This window comes from Crocuta crocuta, unplaced genomic scaffold (assembly GCF_008692635.1).
Source record: "Crocuta crocuta isolate KB4526 unplaced genomic scaffold, BGI_CrCroc_1.0 scaffold126, whole genome shotgun sequence".
In the NCBI taxonomy this organism is placed as follows: Eukaryota; Metazoa; Chordata; class Mammalia; order Carnivora; family Hyaenidae; genus Crocuta; species Crocuta crocuta.
Genome location: NW_027531000.1, coordinates 8,187,160 through 8,205,676, shown reverse-complemented (window position 1 = coordinate 8,205,676; position 18,517 = coordinate 8,187,160). Strand labels below are relative to the sequence as shown.

At 38.0% G+C, this 18,517-nt stretch overlaps 1 protein-coding gene across 1 annotated transcript in view; it reads left to right on the top strand.

Annotated features, from left to right (window-relative positions):
- The window catches only part of CNTN3 (contactin 3), a 220,247-nt gene that overhangs the window by 9,571 nt on the left and 192,159 nt on the right, over nucleotides 1-18,517 (top strand). The window contains exon 2 of the mRNA XM_077770590.1: nucleotides 1,606-1,781. Coding sequence (XP_077626716.1) covers nucleotides 1,640-1,781 — 142 coding nt within the window. The 5' untranslated portion in view covers nucleotides 1,606-1,639. The remainder of the gene's footprint in view (nucleotides 1-1,605; nucleotides 1,782-18,517) is intronic.

Genomic DNA, 18,517 nt, shown 5'->3' with positions numbered 1-18,517 from the left:
GTCATCTAGTAATCTAGTAATGATGAACATCCATATAACCACTACTCACCTTAAGAAATAAAAGCAGGGGCAAGTAAGTGGCTCAGATGGCTAAGCATTAGCTTCCATTCAGGTCCGGATCTCACAGTTCGTGAGTTTAAGCGCTGCACTGGGCTCTGCTGTCAGCATGAAGCCTGCTTCAGATCTTCTGACCCCCTCTCTCTCTGCTTCTCCCCTGCTCTCTCTCTCTCAAAAATAAACATTTTTTAAAAAGAGAAAGAAATATATAAAACAAAATACCTAAATTTCCTAGTATTGTCCCTGAACATACCCCACTTTCTTTCCATGAGAGCTTTAAAATACCTTAAAGTGGAGGTTTATCATTTTCACATTTTAAAATATGTTTAGTGCATTAATGTTACTTTATGTGTCTTAAAACTTTATATAAATGATATCAAACTGTATTTTGTGTGCTTTCTTTTGTGATAATATTCACGTTTCATGTCTTTATTTGCTTTCAGAGCATGTAATACGTCCAGGTTAAATATTTTATATAACAATTTTTAGATGACACATGACATGAATTGAGAACTCTGGGCTCAAATTAAAAAATGAGTACTACTTCTGGTCCAATAATGAGACATTTGGGACAGTTGATATTTCACTCAACTTTTTTATTGAAATCCTCATCTATAAAATGAGTATTAGATTACCCATATTCTCAGTTACAATGAGCAACTGACATGATTGTTGTTAAAATACACAGAAATTGCTAGAATTGATAGCACAATTTTATTGTAAAATTTAAGTCTGCTAGGAAGGAGCTGACATAATTTGTACCATGGATGTGTTCTTGAGACTGGTTTATTTCTGAGGTTTTCAAGGTGAAATCTACTTTGATGCGTCAAGTATACTCCTCTTTTAAAAACTGGTTTTTCTGTTTAAAAACCCTTGTTTACAAACCAACATTTTTGTTTTCGTTTTCCTTTTGGCTTCCTATTGATAAATATGGCTCTAGGGTTAATGCCTTTACTGTTGCAGACCCGCTCGGTGGCATTTAGGGTCTTTTACCACAGTGTCATTTAGGAAATAGCTTTGTGGTGGCTGAGAGAGGTGGAGAGTGCCTCAGGGCTAGGTATTTACTCAGACGAATTGAAATGGATAGTTGAGCACTTACCCAATTAATTTATTAAATGTGCTCAGTCAGTCTGCATAAATCAAAGAAGTGTGCTCTTCCCTCTGCCCCCTTCATTGGCAGCATGAGATCGGTCTGAAGTACATGAGATCAGCCTGAAGTACATGAGATAATCACCTCAACTTCCTACTTCACCTTAGCCTATGCAGACCCAGCCTAATGTCCCGCCAGGTGAACAGGTCATTTCCACCTCTTCAGAAAATCTTGAGAAATCCTTAACTTCTAGAGGCTATTCTGTTGTGCTTTCTACTATACTTTAACCTTTTGTTTCTGCTAAATAGCTGGGCCATGTGTAAGCTCAAGTATACCACACTAGAATAATATATTTATTGCCTTCATTTATGAGAGGTGATGTCTACAGTGGATTTTATAGTGTAGATTTTTCTAATTTAAATACATTAAAAGAGGAAACCTTGACATTTGTTTTACAGGTGGCAGCTGAATGGGAGTGATATTAATCTGAGCATGGAATATCGTTACAAGTTGAATGGAGGAAATCTGGTTGTCATTAACCCCAACAGAAATTGGGATACAGGAAGTTACCAGTGTTTTGCGACAAATTCACTTGGTACAATTGTCAGCAGAGAAGCTAAACTCCAGTTTGCATGTAAGTTTATGTTTGCAACATCCAGCGAGCCCAATATCTTAAAATACTTCACTGAGTTCGTGTGGTCATTTTGGATTTCAGAAACAATACATGGATTTTATTAATTGGATAAATAAGTTAAGGAAGCAGCTCACTATGATCTTTTGGACCATACTGTACAAATCAGAGTTTAAATTCTGTGGGAGTGTGTTTTCCATTTTACCATTTTTGTAAGGATTCTATTTAGGAAAGGAAAAAAGAAGCCAGTTAAGAATATGTTGAGTAGTGGGGTGCCTGGGTGGCTCAGTTAGCTAAGCGTCCGACTTCGGCTCAGGTCATGATCTCGCGATTCATGAGTTCGAGCCCCACATCAGGCTCTGTGCTAACAGCTCAGAACTTGAAGCCTGCTCGTGCTGTCTCTCTGTCTCTCTGAAATAAATTTTTAAAAACATTTAAAAAATTAAAAAAAGAATATGTTGAGTAGCTACTCTGTGTCTGCTACTGCATTTGAACTGAAAAGAAAAAGAAAGAATTGTCAGACATGATCCTTGCTCTGGGAGAACATTGAAATTAGGGACATTAGCAAATTATGTCTCACAAATTTGAAAATATTTAAGGAACTAAGACACTGAAAAAGAAAAGAATATAACATCGTGTTGACCTCCCGTGCAGTTTTGCCCAGCTCACAATGACCTTCAGGGCAACCTTCACTGAGGCCTGGTTCTGGAAGCCAGCTTTGTACCAAGTTAATTGGGCCTGGGTGAATTCGTGGCCCAACTTGAGAACAATCACATTCTTTCTCTAGGGAATTCAGAATTGGGACCAGAAATCTCCTTTAGTTTTTATCTTCCTGTTACTACCTTTTGACTACTTTTTATTTTTTGTTTCCTCTTTTAGTTTCTTTTCCTTTGTTTTAGCTGTATATTCTGTATATAACGCATCTCAGGGTTACCTTGGTTGTAAGGTTTCTCTTAGCTCTTTATACCTCAAAAATTCTGAAATTGGAATGCATGTGTTCTTATAATGTGGCAGTATTCTCTGCCCACAGCCACAGGCCATTAATAAGTTGATGATGTGTCGTTTAATTCATGGATTATTCTGTAGCTTTCTGCTTTTTATAATGACAGTGGTTGGTTTTGCTTCTGATATTATACTCTGTATGCTCTGTTTTTCATACTTAGTTGCTTTTTCCATTGTTTTCACTTTGTTTTCCTCGATGAACAGTGTTTTCTCACTCTCTGATTTAAAGCTGTACCTTCCCTGAGTATTTTGAAAGCTAGATATTGTATCATACAAATTTAAATTTGCCTTGATGTTTACCAATTTGTATTGTGTATACTAGTCTAATAGCCAGAATTTTAAATCTAAATTATTTTTTCTGAGTCCCTCCATTTTAAACAAGGAGTTTTATTCCTTTTTTCCTTTACTGTATTTCCCTTATGCATATTTTGCTGTCAGGGTGATTTCTGTGATTATTGATTTAAATTGTTTTTATGCCATTTTCATGTGTGTGTATATCCATATACACACATAGAGCACATGTGTATATATTAGGTGCTATGCATATATGCATTTGTGTGTATATACTAAGTATACATAGAATGTTTTTCTCATGAATGATTTTATATGTGCATATTGCTTGTAACCAAAATTTTGCCAGAATCTGTGAGATACCAATGTTTTACCGACTTGCATTGCCACCACAAGACCTCCTTCCATTCTTGCATTCTTATTTTTTTGGTATCTCAGTTTTTAAATATTTACCATTTAATAAGTTACATTTAAAAATAGAACTTTGTTTCATCTTTTCTTAATTTGTTTTGAGAGAGAATGCACTTATGAGAGAGGGTGAGAGAGTCTCCCAAACAGGCTGTGTGCTGTCAGCATAGTGCCTGATAGGGGGTGAACTGTGGGATCATGACCTGAGTTGAAATCAAGTCTGACGCTTAACTGATAGAGCCTTCCATGCGCCCCTATTTCATCTGCTTATATTTTAAAGAATGTCATTATGTTGACTTAAGTATGGAAATACCTTCTGGTCGGTACAAAGGTTGGATCCCTAAACAGCCAAAAATTCCCATATGGTGTTCTGTTCTCTTCTGGAATTAGTGTTGCTGAACACAAGTGTGGGATCACACTCACTTCTGTTTCTTGGGAGCTCACTACCACTTGCTTTTTTGTTGTTTTTGTTTGTCTCATTTGGTTGTATATGTGATCATTTTTCTTCTCCCCTTTAGTTAAAAACTAAATTTTCCAGCATACAACTACGTTTAGCTCTTTTTAAATTTACTTTGCTTAGAACTCGAATAATTATTTCATTCTATTTGCATATTTTATACACCGTCCAGGAAATTTTCCTTCTTTGATATATTTTAGTTTTATGTTTGATTTATTTTTATTTTTAAAGGGCACTGATACTCTGTATATTGGTTGGCTTTTTTTTGTCTTACTTTTTGAAATATTTTTTATCTCAGGCTGTTCCTTCCTATGAATTTCTGTTCCTCGTTCATGGAGGAACGTCTATTGGTTTGTATTTTTTTGAGGATATAGTCAGTTTTCTGAAATATTCTTTTACATCTACAGGCAGTATTATTTCCCACTTCCATTTGGTGTTTTCATTTATATGCTTAATATTTTAAATATACTCTAAAGCAAATTTTATCCAAATTCTGCTTTTATCAACAGATGATGTCAGTGGATTACCATGCTTGCTTTGCTACATGCAGAGGTCAGATTCTCTGATCTGTAGCAGAAGGTACAATTCTCAGCCTAATTCCCTATTTCTAGAAGTCTTTCACCAAATATATTGATTCTTTTTTGCAGTGATATTTTTCTATTACAGATTTTTGGTACCTTGTAATATCTGAAGAATTATAATTAACTTAAAGATTTTTTTTTTCCCCTCAGTCTATCCTTCATAGAGAGTATGGCTTATTTGGAAATACCTCTGAAATGATACCATGCCTCTTCTAGTCTTCCTGGCCAGTACCTAACTGTCAAAGTGGGATAAAGTTAAGTCTAGGATTTTATTTACCCTACTTACAAGCTAATAAGTTAGCCTGCTGCTCTTTCACTGATGGTGGCAGAAGACACGATATTCCTGGGTTAGTGACGAAGAGCTTTATTACTCACAACTCAGCAAGCAACATGCTTCCTTAGTCTCAGGTCACATAGAGGTGCTAAGCTGTGACTGAGATAGATGCCGCACACACAGCTGAGGAACACCGGGCTTAGAGACCCCACCTCTCTTATAGCAAGCAGTAAGCAACCTGCTCTCCTTCCTAGAGAAAGACATTACCTTATCCTTCCAGGTTGCTCTCTGCAGACACATCCCTGAGAAATGGGCCAGTCTTGGCACACCCAGCAAAAACTTGCAGAGAAGCTAAGAGCACGTGGTTGATTGCCTCTCCCAAAAAAAGTTGTCCATTTTTGGTTTGTTTGCCACTATCCTTGAGTTTTTTACTTGGGGTGCACCCTATCTGGATACATGTGGTAACAGCTTCACATGTTTTACTTGTTCTGATGCTTGTCATGAGTTGCTTAGCAGTTTTAGTGTACAGTGAGATTCTTTGGTTTGGTTTGGTTTTTCAGTTTGGGGAGGGGGCAGTTCATAAGTGGGTTTTTTTTTTTTTTAAATAGACAAGGAGTTTTGGATATTCTTTGCCTAATGCCACACTAGATTGGAAATATAAAAAATGTGTTTTTAAAATCATATAGTTGAGATACAGTCTTCTGGTAAAGAAACCAAAGACACTGGAAAAAGCAGTGGAAAATATTTGCTATAGCAGAGATTTCAAACCACCAATTATTTAAAAAAAAAAAAAGCCTTGCTTTAACTTGGTAGCCTTGAAGGGATGTGGTCCGTTAACTGAAGAAGGGATTAGGATCAAGACACTTGTATTAGTAAGATGCTCATGATTTCATTCAGTTCAGGGGAGTTTGACTCTTTGCTGTAGGTAAATGGATTAGGTAACTGGATTGTCACTGAAAAACATTCTAATTGTTCACTATAGGTCTCCTCTCTTGATTTTGTTTGCATGTTTAGTAATACTTTTTGTTTCTGTTAGATATGGATAAAGTATTTAAAATGCGCTTCATGGATAAATGAGTATATGAAAGGATTGTCAATGCACCACTTTTAACACTGGAGAAAATAGAAAGAAACTTTATCTTAATTTTCAACTTGCTTGGAAATCGTATTTTATAATAAAATGAAAGTGAAAAGGTCATTCATAATTTAAGAAGTTTGTTTTTCATAGCCATTCTTAACCCTTTCCAATAGATTAGTTGTGGAATAGTTAAAAAAATTTCTATGAAAGGGAGAAATTTGTAAAATGATGCAAGGTTTGAGTTACAGAATTTCTCAACTATTTGCTATTAGGGACATGTGTATAATCTTTGATACTTGTTTAATACATTTGAAATTTTTTCCAGATAATTAATTCCAACCACAGCAGTTTAGGCTAGCAACTCCAACCCCCCAAATATCTTTGTTTTATTAATAAACCATTTTATTTGTCTCATTCCTGAATGTTTTTATTTTGACCATTTTGTGGTGCAGTATATTTTAATCATGAATTATGTTAGACATGCAACTAATGTGGCGAAATTGGGAAGAATTTCCATGTAGCCACCACTTAAGATTTAAAGCATTAGAAGTTCAGGGGCGCCTTGGTGTCTCGGTCGGTTAGGCATCCGACTTTGGCTCAGGTCATGATTTCACAGTTGTGGGTTCAAGCCCCACGTCAGGCTCTGTGCTGACAGCTCAGAGCTTGGAGCCTGCTTCAGATTCCATATCTCCCTCTCTCTCTGACCCTTCCCTGCTCATGCTCTCTGTCTGTCTGTCTGTCTCTCTCTCTCTCAGAAATAAATAAAACATTAAAAAAAAAAATAAAGCATTAGAAGTTCAAGTAAACCTACCTGCCACTCACCCTGCTGATCTTTCCTTTACTCACTTCCCCACTCAGTAGCTTTTCACTGCTCTAAACTAAATGTGGGTTTTATCCTTTGAATACACATTTGTTTTTCTAAGCAGGGTGCTAAATTGTTTTACCTTTTTTAATCTTTTAAACTTGTATATAATGGCATCATACAGTATGCATACATCTGCAGCATCTTTGTCCCCTCAACATTAGGTTTGTGAGCCTCTGCTGAGCTACATCCTTGCCAGTGCTTGTTATTGTTCCGTTTTTTAATTTGTGCAAATCGGATGAATATAAAATTGCATTTCACTATGGCTTAATTTGCATTTCTGTGATTACAATGACGTTAAACTCCTTTTCTATATTTGGTTGATGTCGATTTTTTTTTTACTGTGTATAGTCTTTTTTTTTGAATGAGAGTTCTTTGTACACTTTGGATTAATCATCTTTTTAGTGGCTAGTTGTTTTATCCTTGATTCTATCAAATGATGAACAGATGTTCTTAATTTTGTATTAAGGTAACCGTCTCTTCAGAGCTTGTGTTCTCTTATGAGTTGTCTAAAATTTTTTCTCCCTCATCCTGAAATGGTAAAGACATTTTTCAAAATGTACTTATAAACGTTTAATGTTATGCTTTTTACATTTAAGTGTTTAATTATCTGGAATTGATTTTGTATATCTTATGTGGTAGAAGTACCCATTTATACTATTCCAAGTATGGGAAATCAACTTTAGCTTCCCAGTCGATTGAAGAGTCCATTCTTAACCAACCGAAGTGCAATGTGTGGTCATTGTCTCTGGTTTCTTTGGGCTTTTGTATTTTTTTTTAATTTTTTTTAATGTTTTATTTATTTCTAGGAGAGAGAGAGAGGGAGACAGCGTGAGCAGGGGAGGGTCAGAGAGAGAGGGAGTCACAGACTGAAACAGGCTCCAGGCTCTGAGCTGGCAGTCAGCACAGAGCCCGACGCGGGGCTGGAACCCACGAACCGCGAGATCATGACCTAAGCGAAAGTCGGACGCTTAACCGACTAAGCCACCCAGGCGCCCCTGGGCTTTTGTATTTTTTTAATTGCATCATATTATCCACAAATAATGAGAATTTTTGTTTCCTTATCAATACTGCCCTTTTTCTAGTCTAGTAGAGTGTTAAATAAATACTTTGATGGTAGATATTCCTATCTTGATCCTGATTTTATTTATTTACTTTTTAAATGTTTATTTAGTTTTGAGAGACAAAGAGACAGAGAGTGAGTGGGGAGGGCAAAGAGTAAGGGAGACACAGAATCTGAAGCAGGCTTCAGGCTCTGAGCTGTATGCACAGAGCCCGATGCAGGGCTTGAATTCACAAACCATGAGATCATGAACTGAACCCAAGTTGGACGCTAACAGACTGAGCGATTAAAGTTTTCATTGAGGAAATTTTTTTGAATGCTTTTTTTTTTGTTTGGTTTGTTTTATTTTTGAGAGAGAGAGAGGGCAGGACAGAGGGAGGGAGAGAAAGAACCCTAAGCAGCTTCTGCTCTGAAGACTTGTAACCCAGTTCGGAGCTCAATTCCACAAACTGTGAGATCACAACCCGAGCTGAAATCAAGAGCCAGAAGCTCAATTGACTGAGCTGCCCAGATGCCCCAAGGAAATATTTTAACTATTGTTGAATCTCTTGAATAGTTACAGGAGTAATCATATGGTCTTTTTCTTTATAGAAAGTTATAGCTTCCTAGGAATTTCATCAATTTTTTTATGTTTTCTAGTGCATTAGCAGAAAGTTATTTCAAAACATTTCCTTTTATTATCATTCTTTGCTTTACCTATATGTACACTCCCTGTTTCATTGTAAGTATTATTTTACTCCTCTTTTTAATCAAACTTCTCAGAACTTGGCATTATGTTCACTTTTGAATCTCTATGTTTCATTCATTTTATTTTTATTCTTTCCAACTTCTTAGATTATTTTATTGTTCTTTTTGAAATCACTTAATATATATATGGTTAACTAACCTTCTTACCATTCTTCTGTTCTGATATAAATATGTATGGCTTTGAATTTTCTTGAAATCACAGTTTTAACTATAAACCCGAGTTTTGACATATAGTATATGTATTATGGTTCATTTCTATAGATGTTAAATTTCATTATGATTTTCTATTTGATCTGTGAGTTATCAGATACGTGTTTTTGAATTTCTAAACACATATAATCACCTTTTCTTAGTGGTTTCTAACCTAGTTCCCCATTGATCAGATCAGTGTCTCTATATGTTGATTGGGTTGAACTTACTAATTTTGTTGCTAAAATTTTATTATCTCATTACTGATGCTATATCTAATCAATCAGTTTCTCTCACATGATGGTGGATTTCAGAGTTTATCCTAGTATTTCTGTATTTTTGCTTTGTGTATTTAGTGAATTTGAGTGTAAAAAATGATAATAGGAGTATTTTTGGTCAACATGAGGTGACCAACTGCTTTAATAAGTTACTTGCCTTAGAATTTTGGTGTTCACAGGGGCGCCTGGGTGGCTTAGTCGGTTAAGCGTCCGACTTTCGCTTAGGTCATGATCTCGTGGTTCGTGGGTTCGAGCCCCGCGTCGGGCTCTGTGCTGACTGCCAGCTCAGAGCCTGGAGCCTGTTTCAGTCTGTGACTCCCTCTCTCTCTGACCCTCCCCTGCTCACAGTGTCTCTCTCTCTCCTAGAAATAAATAAAACATTAAAAAAAAAAGAATTTTGGTCTTCACATATTCATATTGCTCTTTAATATTTTTTGTGCTCATCTCATTGTTTGGATTGACTGAGAATCTCTTCTCCCAGTAACTTTGGAAGTTATACACCTTATGTATCCTCTTCTACTGACTACCCTAGAAATTTCAGTATGCATGTTGAACAAAGTCTAAGGTTTATCAATATCTCTAACAATAGAGGACTTTGCAGTATTTTAAACTGTATTGCCCTCCTCCAAAATACTGAAATATTATTATCCAGTATTTTTGTCGAAATTCTTAATATCATCAGTTAGACATTGCTCATACTGTTCCTTTAATTTTCCAGTTTTTCTTTTACATCAGAAACATTATAAGCATGTATAAACTGGGGTGCCTGGGTGGCTCGGCCGGTGAAGCGTGTATAAACTTCCACACACTTTTTATCCTATTTGTTTCTGGTTTTAAGGAAAACTTCAGCCTTCTGCACATATCTTCTTTATATCGGCTTTCCTACAGGAAACTACTTTCAACTCTTGGGCTCTGTTGATATTTATCTCATTTTTTAATAAATAATTTGCTTTTATTGCTACTTCTTGATTTTTTAGTTTTAAGTGTACTTGACCATCAACTCAGAACTGAACCCCTGATACTTTCAGAGCACCACCTTGCCAACCACAGTAATGTGAGATTGCCTTTGTATAAGGCTATGAAATCCAGCATTTTAAAGTCATAACTCTTATAAAAGCACAAAATTAAAAATAGGGAAATTACATTCCACTTACTGTACTCTGACTAGATAGAGTTTCAAAAGAGCACAAGCCTGTCGGTTTTCTGGCCCAGCTCTCATCCAAACCTCCACAGTGAGCAAACACTGTACCTGCCTTTGTTTGAAACTGGGGGGGCTGAGAAAAGGCCAATTGCCAATTGACTAATATTTTCATATACCTTAAATTAGGGCATATTATCCTAGGATTTTATTAGATCGAAATTTGAAACAGTTCAGTCTTCAGTGATTACATGATGATGACTTTGTAAGTAATATTCAGAGCTGAGTTTTGTAGCAAAGTGTAATTACTAATTCTTTTTCTTTCATGGATAATTTTTCTTTTCCCCCAAATAAGTAATCTTGTTTTTGTTTTGTTTTGTTTTACTTTCTTAGTTTTCTATGGTTTTATACTTTTGTCATCCAAACTTTTGGCCAGTTTTCTGAATGTCCTCTCAGATATTGAGATGCATCAGATACCCTGTCAGTTTTATCTCCTCAGAGAAATCTGTTCTGGAGGTCTTTGGAGTGCTCCCATTTATGCAGCATCTGTGTGGCTCAGTCAGTTAAGTGTCCAACTTCATTTGGCTCAGTCATGATCTCACCGTTGGTGAGTTCGAGCCCCACATGTGGCTCTGTGCTGACAGCTCAGAGCCTGGAGCCTGCTTCAGATTCTGTGTCTCCCTCTCTTTCAGCCCCTCCCCCACTCATGTGTATGCACTTGCGCGCGCGCTCTCTCTCTCTCTGTCTCTGTCTCTGTCTTCGTCTCTAACATAAATAAAACATTTTAAAAAATTCAAACTAGCTTTCTTGCACATCAGGGGCCAAAGTATCTTCTTGGCCTCTCACTTCAGGTATATTCCACATCTTCCTCTTTTTTGGTATATGTTGTTGTAGAATGCCATATTCGCAAGTGACCTAAGAAAGGATGGATAATATCTATGATTTTTTTCCAGATCATGTATTCTAGAAATTCTTTTGCTAGCATACTTAATTGAGAAACTCAGCCTCCTAGGGATATGATGTTAAAAATGATTTTCCCTCAGAACTCTGAAGATATTCTGCTATTTCGCATCTAGTGTTGCTGTTGAGAAATCTGATGCCCTTTTGATTCTTTACATAGAAGGACTTGTTTTTCTCTAGAGGGGCCTTATAGGATTTTCACAATGATTTGATTTTTTATGGGTTAAAATGTATCTAACATCCTAAATACTCTATGGGTCCTTATAGTTTCAGAACATGAGTCCTTTCATTTTGAGAGATTTTATGATTTCCTCTTCTTAGTTTTTTCTGTTTTCTTTTTCTATTTCACATACATCATTATTTGCATTTTGGGTGGCCTAGAATGAACTGCTCCTCTCCTCACTCCCGGACCCTCACCACTACTACCACCCACACACAGTTCTATCCGAATTTATTTCTTTGGACTTTTATTTCTATGTCTTGGTAAATATTTTCAACCTTTCCTTTGAACACTTCTACTGAATTTTTAATACATGCTGTCTAATGTTTGCAATTGAAGAGAAGTTCTGTACTCTTAATATGCTCTTTATATCTTTTTTTTAGTTCAGTGGTTGTAATATCTTTTCATGTACATATGAAGATATGAATGATGATTTTCTTTCTTTATGTTGTCTTCCCCTATATAAAGTGTTTTTCCCAAGTAGCTTCATTTCTGTTTTATGCTGGTTCATTTCTGTCTTTCAAATGAGAAATTGTATTGCAGATACATGGTAATTTGGGGTTGTTTGTGCAGACCTAAGAGTGGGGGAACCAATCCCTTAACAGAATTCTCCTTTTTCATAGTGGACCTTGTCATCGTGAGGTAACTATATTGTTGCTCATTTCATTGGGAGCCCGTTAAATATCAGTGCTTTCAGTTCTTCCTTTTTAAGTCAGTCAGATTCTCCAGAGGGAAAAGAATCCAGTCTTTCCCCTGGTTTGCAGTAGCTGCCAGAGTGTTCTGGGAGCCTGGTGGGAGAAGAGGCCTAAGAGACTGCAGTATCCAAGGTGCATACATTTACGTAATCCACCTGTTTCTTCACAAGATGCTTCACAAGATCTACCGAGTAATGTCTAGTTACGACATCCAGTGTTTTACCCTCTTTAGAGAATAAGCCCCTTCTCTGTTGTGGAACGGGACTTCCTTGTTTGTAGGTGGGCAGACTGGAAATCTGGGTATCTGCTGCTTAAAATGTTTATTCTACCACCTCCTCCACTTCATTTCCTTTTCCAGATGCACCTGCTACCTCCATTCCTGAGCATTCTACCCATCAATCTGCTCATTTCTGGGATTTCTGCATTATGAGTCCAAAATCATCTTTCTCTTTTGTGAAACCAGTTGACACCATTACTTCTGTTTTCTGGCTTCTAAAATTTTATTACACTTTGCTATTCTGTTTCTCTGCCTTTGTGATGAGTTTGTGCCTTCAAAAAATACTAGTAGATCCTAGTTTGGAGAATATCGCAGAGGAAGAGAGAAATTAGATATGTAGGTGTTTCTCTAGAAGCCTTACTGTTATTTCACACAAATCAGTGTTTTTTTTAATTTACTCACATGCTTACTATTTCTTTTGGGCACCCTCCTTCTTGCATCTGGACTCTTTTTTTTTTTTCCTTGGAGACCCCTATCTGTTAGAAATCTATTTAGTATGTTTCCGTAGCTGGTCAGTACTATTTTGTTTTCTTTTTACCCCATTGGTCTGAAAGTGTGTTTATTTGCCCATGTTCTTCAAAAAATAATTTCACTGCAAAATGTAGTGTTAAAGACACTCTGAGACTGGAGCTAGAGGGCATGAGTTTGAATCCCACCTCTACTGCCCGAGGGCTCAGGCCGGGTCCAGCGATCCCTGAAGGATGGACGGTGTTGGCGAGGGAGGGATGAGAAAGCCCTGAGAATCTTTCTGATCACCAGGCAGGCATCTCTGCTCTGACTGGGGCTCAACTTTATTTTATCATTAAGTGTTTGGGGGATGACACAGAAGTGGCATTTGCCTTAGACAATGATTTCTGATGACAAACTTCTTTGATATGTAAGAATTTCCCAGAACATAGATTTGTAGAAGACTCCTGCATAAGCTTTATCAATAGTGATTGAGGTAGGTGATTTAGATGCTTATCCTATGGGGAAGGAAGGTATCTTTAGCATACATGACAATGTTTTTTGCATAAAAAGGGTGAAGTTAGTTCTTTGTGGGCAGGGGTCAGTAGTTTGTTTATTTAAGGAGAAGTATCAAGAAAAACAGGTCTTTCAGGGTACACAATGTTTGCTCCCATAATCACAAAAGAAAAAGTTCCTCAATAGGTTCCTTCACAGGGTGCAATCAGCATATTAAAGGCCAGAATAAGTCACCCCAAATACTGATCACAAATGCCGTGGGGGGCTACTGCTCCAAGCAGAAACAATTGGGTGGGGGTGGATATCTGTCCTTAACTCTAATTTAGGCTCTTTGTCTCAGGGCCCGACTCAATTGTAATTCTAAGTCTTGGATCTGCAAGGCCCATTGGAAGAGCCTTTTGACAGTCACCCACAATGCTTTCATCTGAAGTCTCTTTTGAAAAGGCAGGAATATGCTTTTCCTTACGAGCAATCTGTGTGGGGAATATGGGTCTGATCTGGAATATTGTGAGGCCTGGTCAATACCCACAGGCTCATTTCCAACATGAGCCAGTAGGAACAGAAGGAGATACCAGTTTTCGTTTCTCATGGCAGGAGCTGTGCAAACACTGCCATTTCCTCGCTGAGATTGTCATCCGGCGAGGCCGGTGGGGCTCCCAGCACCCTACCGCTTGTCATCCATGTGACTTTGGACAAATCTTTAACCCATTTGTGTTTCTAGTTCTTCATCTGCAGAACAAAGATTAACAGTGGCATTTACTTCATCAGGTGTGAGGATTAAATGAACCGAGGTGTGTCAAGCACCCAGAACCGTGCCCACCACACAATGCATGCCATCTCTGCAAGATCAGCTCTTGTCATTTTTATACAATTCTAGGGTAGGATAACTGAATCTTGAGATGTGTATCTTATGACAACCAAAAGTTTTTCAGCAGGTATCTTCCAGATTCATTTATCCTCATGGCAGTTCTTCGCCTTCTGGGTTTTTTTTAAATATTTTTTGAAATTTCTCATTCTCTCCTGCCTCTCTGTTAACTTGCCTGTCATGTATTCTCTCTCCACGTCTCTTTGCACTGTTCAGAGTTACTTAGTTCTAGCCTTTATATCATTAATGAATCTCTGCCTAATTTACTATTAAATTATCCTTTGAGTTTTTACTTCTGGTGATTGTATTTTCCCTGTCTAGACATTCTGTCTTGTTCTTTCTTCTATGTTCCTGTTCTCTATTCAGAGCATCTTGTTTTTTGTTTTTTCTTTCTGATAGTTTGACATGCAACCCCATTTTTCTTTATTATTTTAATTATTTAAAGTCTCAAGTATTGAGGCATTCTTTCATAATGTTTATTAGACATTGCCCATGTGACCAAGTAATTTGTTAGTCTGGTGGGAATATAAAGTGCTCCCGTTCTTTTAAATATTTTTTGATGTGAATATGAGCTTCAGGAGAATCTCTGCCTATCCAGGCCAACATGCGACTCTCCTTAGCCTTGGTTCAAGGAGTGTCCATACCCATCAGAATTTATTGCTTTTTCCAGGAACCTCAGGGGTATAACCAACCTGGGAACTGCTTTATGTTACTATATTGGTTCTGTGTAGCCCAACGTGAATCGTCAGTTTTCACTGTATATGGCAGTCATCTTCCATAAAGTCACTGTTAACACAGGTTAGCGAATATTGAACCACTGTTCCTGAGGGAAATGCAAGGTTAGATTCTTGCAAACCTCTGGTCACAACTTAGCATCAGCCAGTTAATTCATAACCTTGTTTTATGTATGTTTCTGTTTAAAGGAATCTTATGGAATATACATTGTTGATTTATCAACATCAAACTCATGGTCAAGAACTCTATTATTCATGCTTGAACAAAGCTTTTGTAACAAACATATTTTTCCCCCTAAGGCACAGCACAGTTTCCTTATGCATAAGAACATGAGATAGATTTCAGCCCTATGCTTGGGGTCCATTGGAAACCGTGAGGTCAGCCAAAAACACACAAGCTCAGAAACCGTGGCATTAAATAGAAAGAAAAAATGGATGCATGTTTACAGCATGGGGGCTGAAGCAAGAAGGCAGAGCATTGCTGATTCAGCCTCAGCTGTGAATGTGCACATGGTGTGACTCATGTTGACTCAAACTTTTCAACACTTTGTGCATGTCTTCAGATGATCGCAGAAGTACTGCAAATACTGACTCAAGGTTTACAAATAAATTTTAGGGAGTACGTGAATTTACAGATGTGAAATTCACAAATAATGAGGGTCAACTATGTTAACTGCATAGGAAATCCCAAACCGTGTGAAGTGTTAGGTTCCATGTTGTAAAGCCTTCACTGAAGTGTCCGTGCACCGCAAACCCCTCACGGCCACCACAGCCTCACACAAGGAGAGAGAGAAGGACAAACTAACTCCCTAATCCTTTCCCCCAATGGATGGCTTTAGCCATCACTGCAGCCCTGCAGGCATGCAGCGGTGTGCACAAGGGTTTATTTCCAAATGGCCACTTCCTAGACCCAAAACCTTATTTCCTGTTTTTACACGGGCACTTCAAGCCTAATGTTCTCATGCCCACACCCTCATTCCCAGCAACCTCAGCATAAGCTCAAGAATTCATTGTTCTGCATTTCAGCTTACTTTTTTGCCCAGCTGTGCATCCAGTTTCATTTTTGTTGTATTGTAACGAACACCGCAAGGCAACTTGTAGAACTAGATGTCTCCTTTCATTTCTTACACTTCTTTGTAATTCTGGTCAATTTGGTTACTTAGGAAGATAATGTAAATGAGTCAAACAAGCTTGGGGTAAGCAATAAAGAGTAGTGAGGTCTGGGATGGGCCAGAGATGATGATGTGATTTCCTAACGGGAGTGCTTACTGCTCACTTCTCTAGTTTTTGTCGTTTCTTTACTCCTAACAACATACTTCCAGCTTAGACCTGTCCCCCAAACAGCTCAGACAACAACCTGCCAGTTCCAGTCTGGGTATAAGCTCTATCTGAGTTATTTGCAAACCATAATCTTGATATTCCCGGGAACCTTTGTCCTCTCCAGCATTCACAACTTTGATAAAAGACACATTCGTTTGTTTTCTGGGTTAGTTGCACGGATATGGCTGTTCCATAGATTTATCAGTGGGACGGGGTGAGCTTAGGATTCTCCCACCCTGCCATCATGACGAGCACGGAGTAACCTCTAGAACTGTGGAATCACAACACTGTGCACCTGAAACTAACATAACACTGTATGTTAATTATACTCGATTTGATGCCCAGAGAAAAAAGACACATTTGTGCATTGTTCAGCCCCCAAACCTGTGAGTCATCTGTGAGCTCTATTTCCCCTTATTCACTTTCCACATCTATTCTTCAGTCTGTCCTGTTAGTTTCACCTTCAGAGTATCCCCAGAAGCTGACCACTTTTCAGTCCCCATATGGGTACCATTCAAATGCGAGTCATATCAGCCTCTCACCTCGCATTAGACTTCTGACATAGCTTTCTACTTCAGTTCCCTTCCTAGTGCCACCCAACCTCCCAGCTCCACCCCTGCACTGCCCACTGTGTTCTGTTCTGCACCCAAGAAGCAGACTGATTTCACAGTTGTCAAATCAATCTCTGCTGCTCAAACCCCGAGGGATTTTCCGTTAGAATAAATCTCACTGATTACCTTGGCTCCCAAGGCTGTCTCCTGCTTCCCATAGGAGATCTCCTACCCTTTCTTGTTGTGTCCTTGAATGCAGCCCCGCTAATCTTGTCCTTCCTTACTATACTAAGAGTGCCCTCACCTCAGGGCTTCTGTCGGATCTGTACAGCTTGCTCACTTCATCCGGGTCACGGTTTTAATGTGAATTCCTAAACAGATGAGTGAGAAGCAAATCCTTTCGATCCTCAGTATGTTCACCATATTCTTGATCCTTATCTGACATTGAACATCTTTTTATTTTTCTCTCCCTTACTGTACTCAAAGACTGTGTTTTTCACTGCTACATCTAGAACCTAACAGGGTGCCTCGAATGTAGTAGATACTCAGTATTTGTTTAGTAAATGCAATGAGTGAGAAAATGCTGGAAAACTGTTACCAAAGCTAAACTCTTTTCAAGATAAACTGGAATCCATTCCTAACATGAAGTGTCTTAACTTTTTAAATGTTAGAAACTATTTTTTTTGTGTGTGTGAAAACACTGCTTTGACCAATTCTGTCTGCATCAAACAAAACATGTCTGAAGGCCAGATATCACCCAGGTGTCTCCAGTTAGTGACCTATAACCTAGATGCTGAGAACTGAGACACTGAAATTATAAGGATTGCACTGGATTGTAAATGATACTACCTCATTCTCTTAAAAAGAGAGAAGACTGTGTCTTCTGAGCCCAGAGTTCTTGTTTTCCCTTTTTTTTTCTTTTTACACCACTGTCTGTTATCCAATTTTTGTGTAAAACAGAAATTGACCATATCACCCCTACAAGGGATTACTCCTTCCTCTACCAGCAGAAAAGGTAGCACGTTTTTTCACTTTTCTTAGATTATAATCTTTATTTTTTAATTTTTTTAATGTTTTATTTATTTCTAGGAGAGAGAGAGACAGTGTGAGCAGGGGAGGGTCAGAGAGAGAGGGAGTCACAGACTGAAACAGGCTCCAGGCTCTGAGCTGGCAGTCAGCACAGAGCCCGACGCGGGGCTGGAACCCACGAACCGCGAGATCATGACCTAAGCGAAAGTCAGACGCTTAACCGACTAAGCCACCCAGGCGCCCCAGATTGTAATCTTTAAAAACACCTTGAGATTTGGAAAAAATAAAATTGAAGACAGATTAAACAAATGTCAAAAATTTTAAGGATGAATCAGAGAACTGGCTGGATCTGAAAAGAGAAATTACTAAAGACTAATTAGCTTAAACTGTTGTGCTATAATTAGTTGGAGCTTAGTTTGCTGCATGTTACAGGCAGTGCTACTTCTCATAACTAAATAGTGCAGCTAAAAACATAAAGTTCATCTTTGAACATAATGACTTTGATGAAGTTCAAAGCTGCTTTGCTCTGATGGTCTAAAAACAAGTTAAATTTAAAACAAAAGGCTGTAACTTTATCAGTATGCCATTCATGCTGTATGAATTAAAAAAAACAAAGCAAAACTTCTTAATCAAACACAATACTCATCAACCCAGTCACATAGGAAAATTGTGATTTTTTTAAAACTAAGATTCTATAGGAGTCATGCCGGAGGCCGCGCCGGCTCCGACAGATCCAGGGGTCCCTGAAGGATGGACG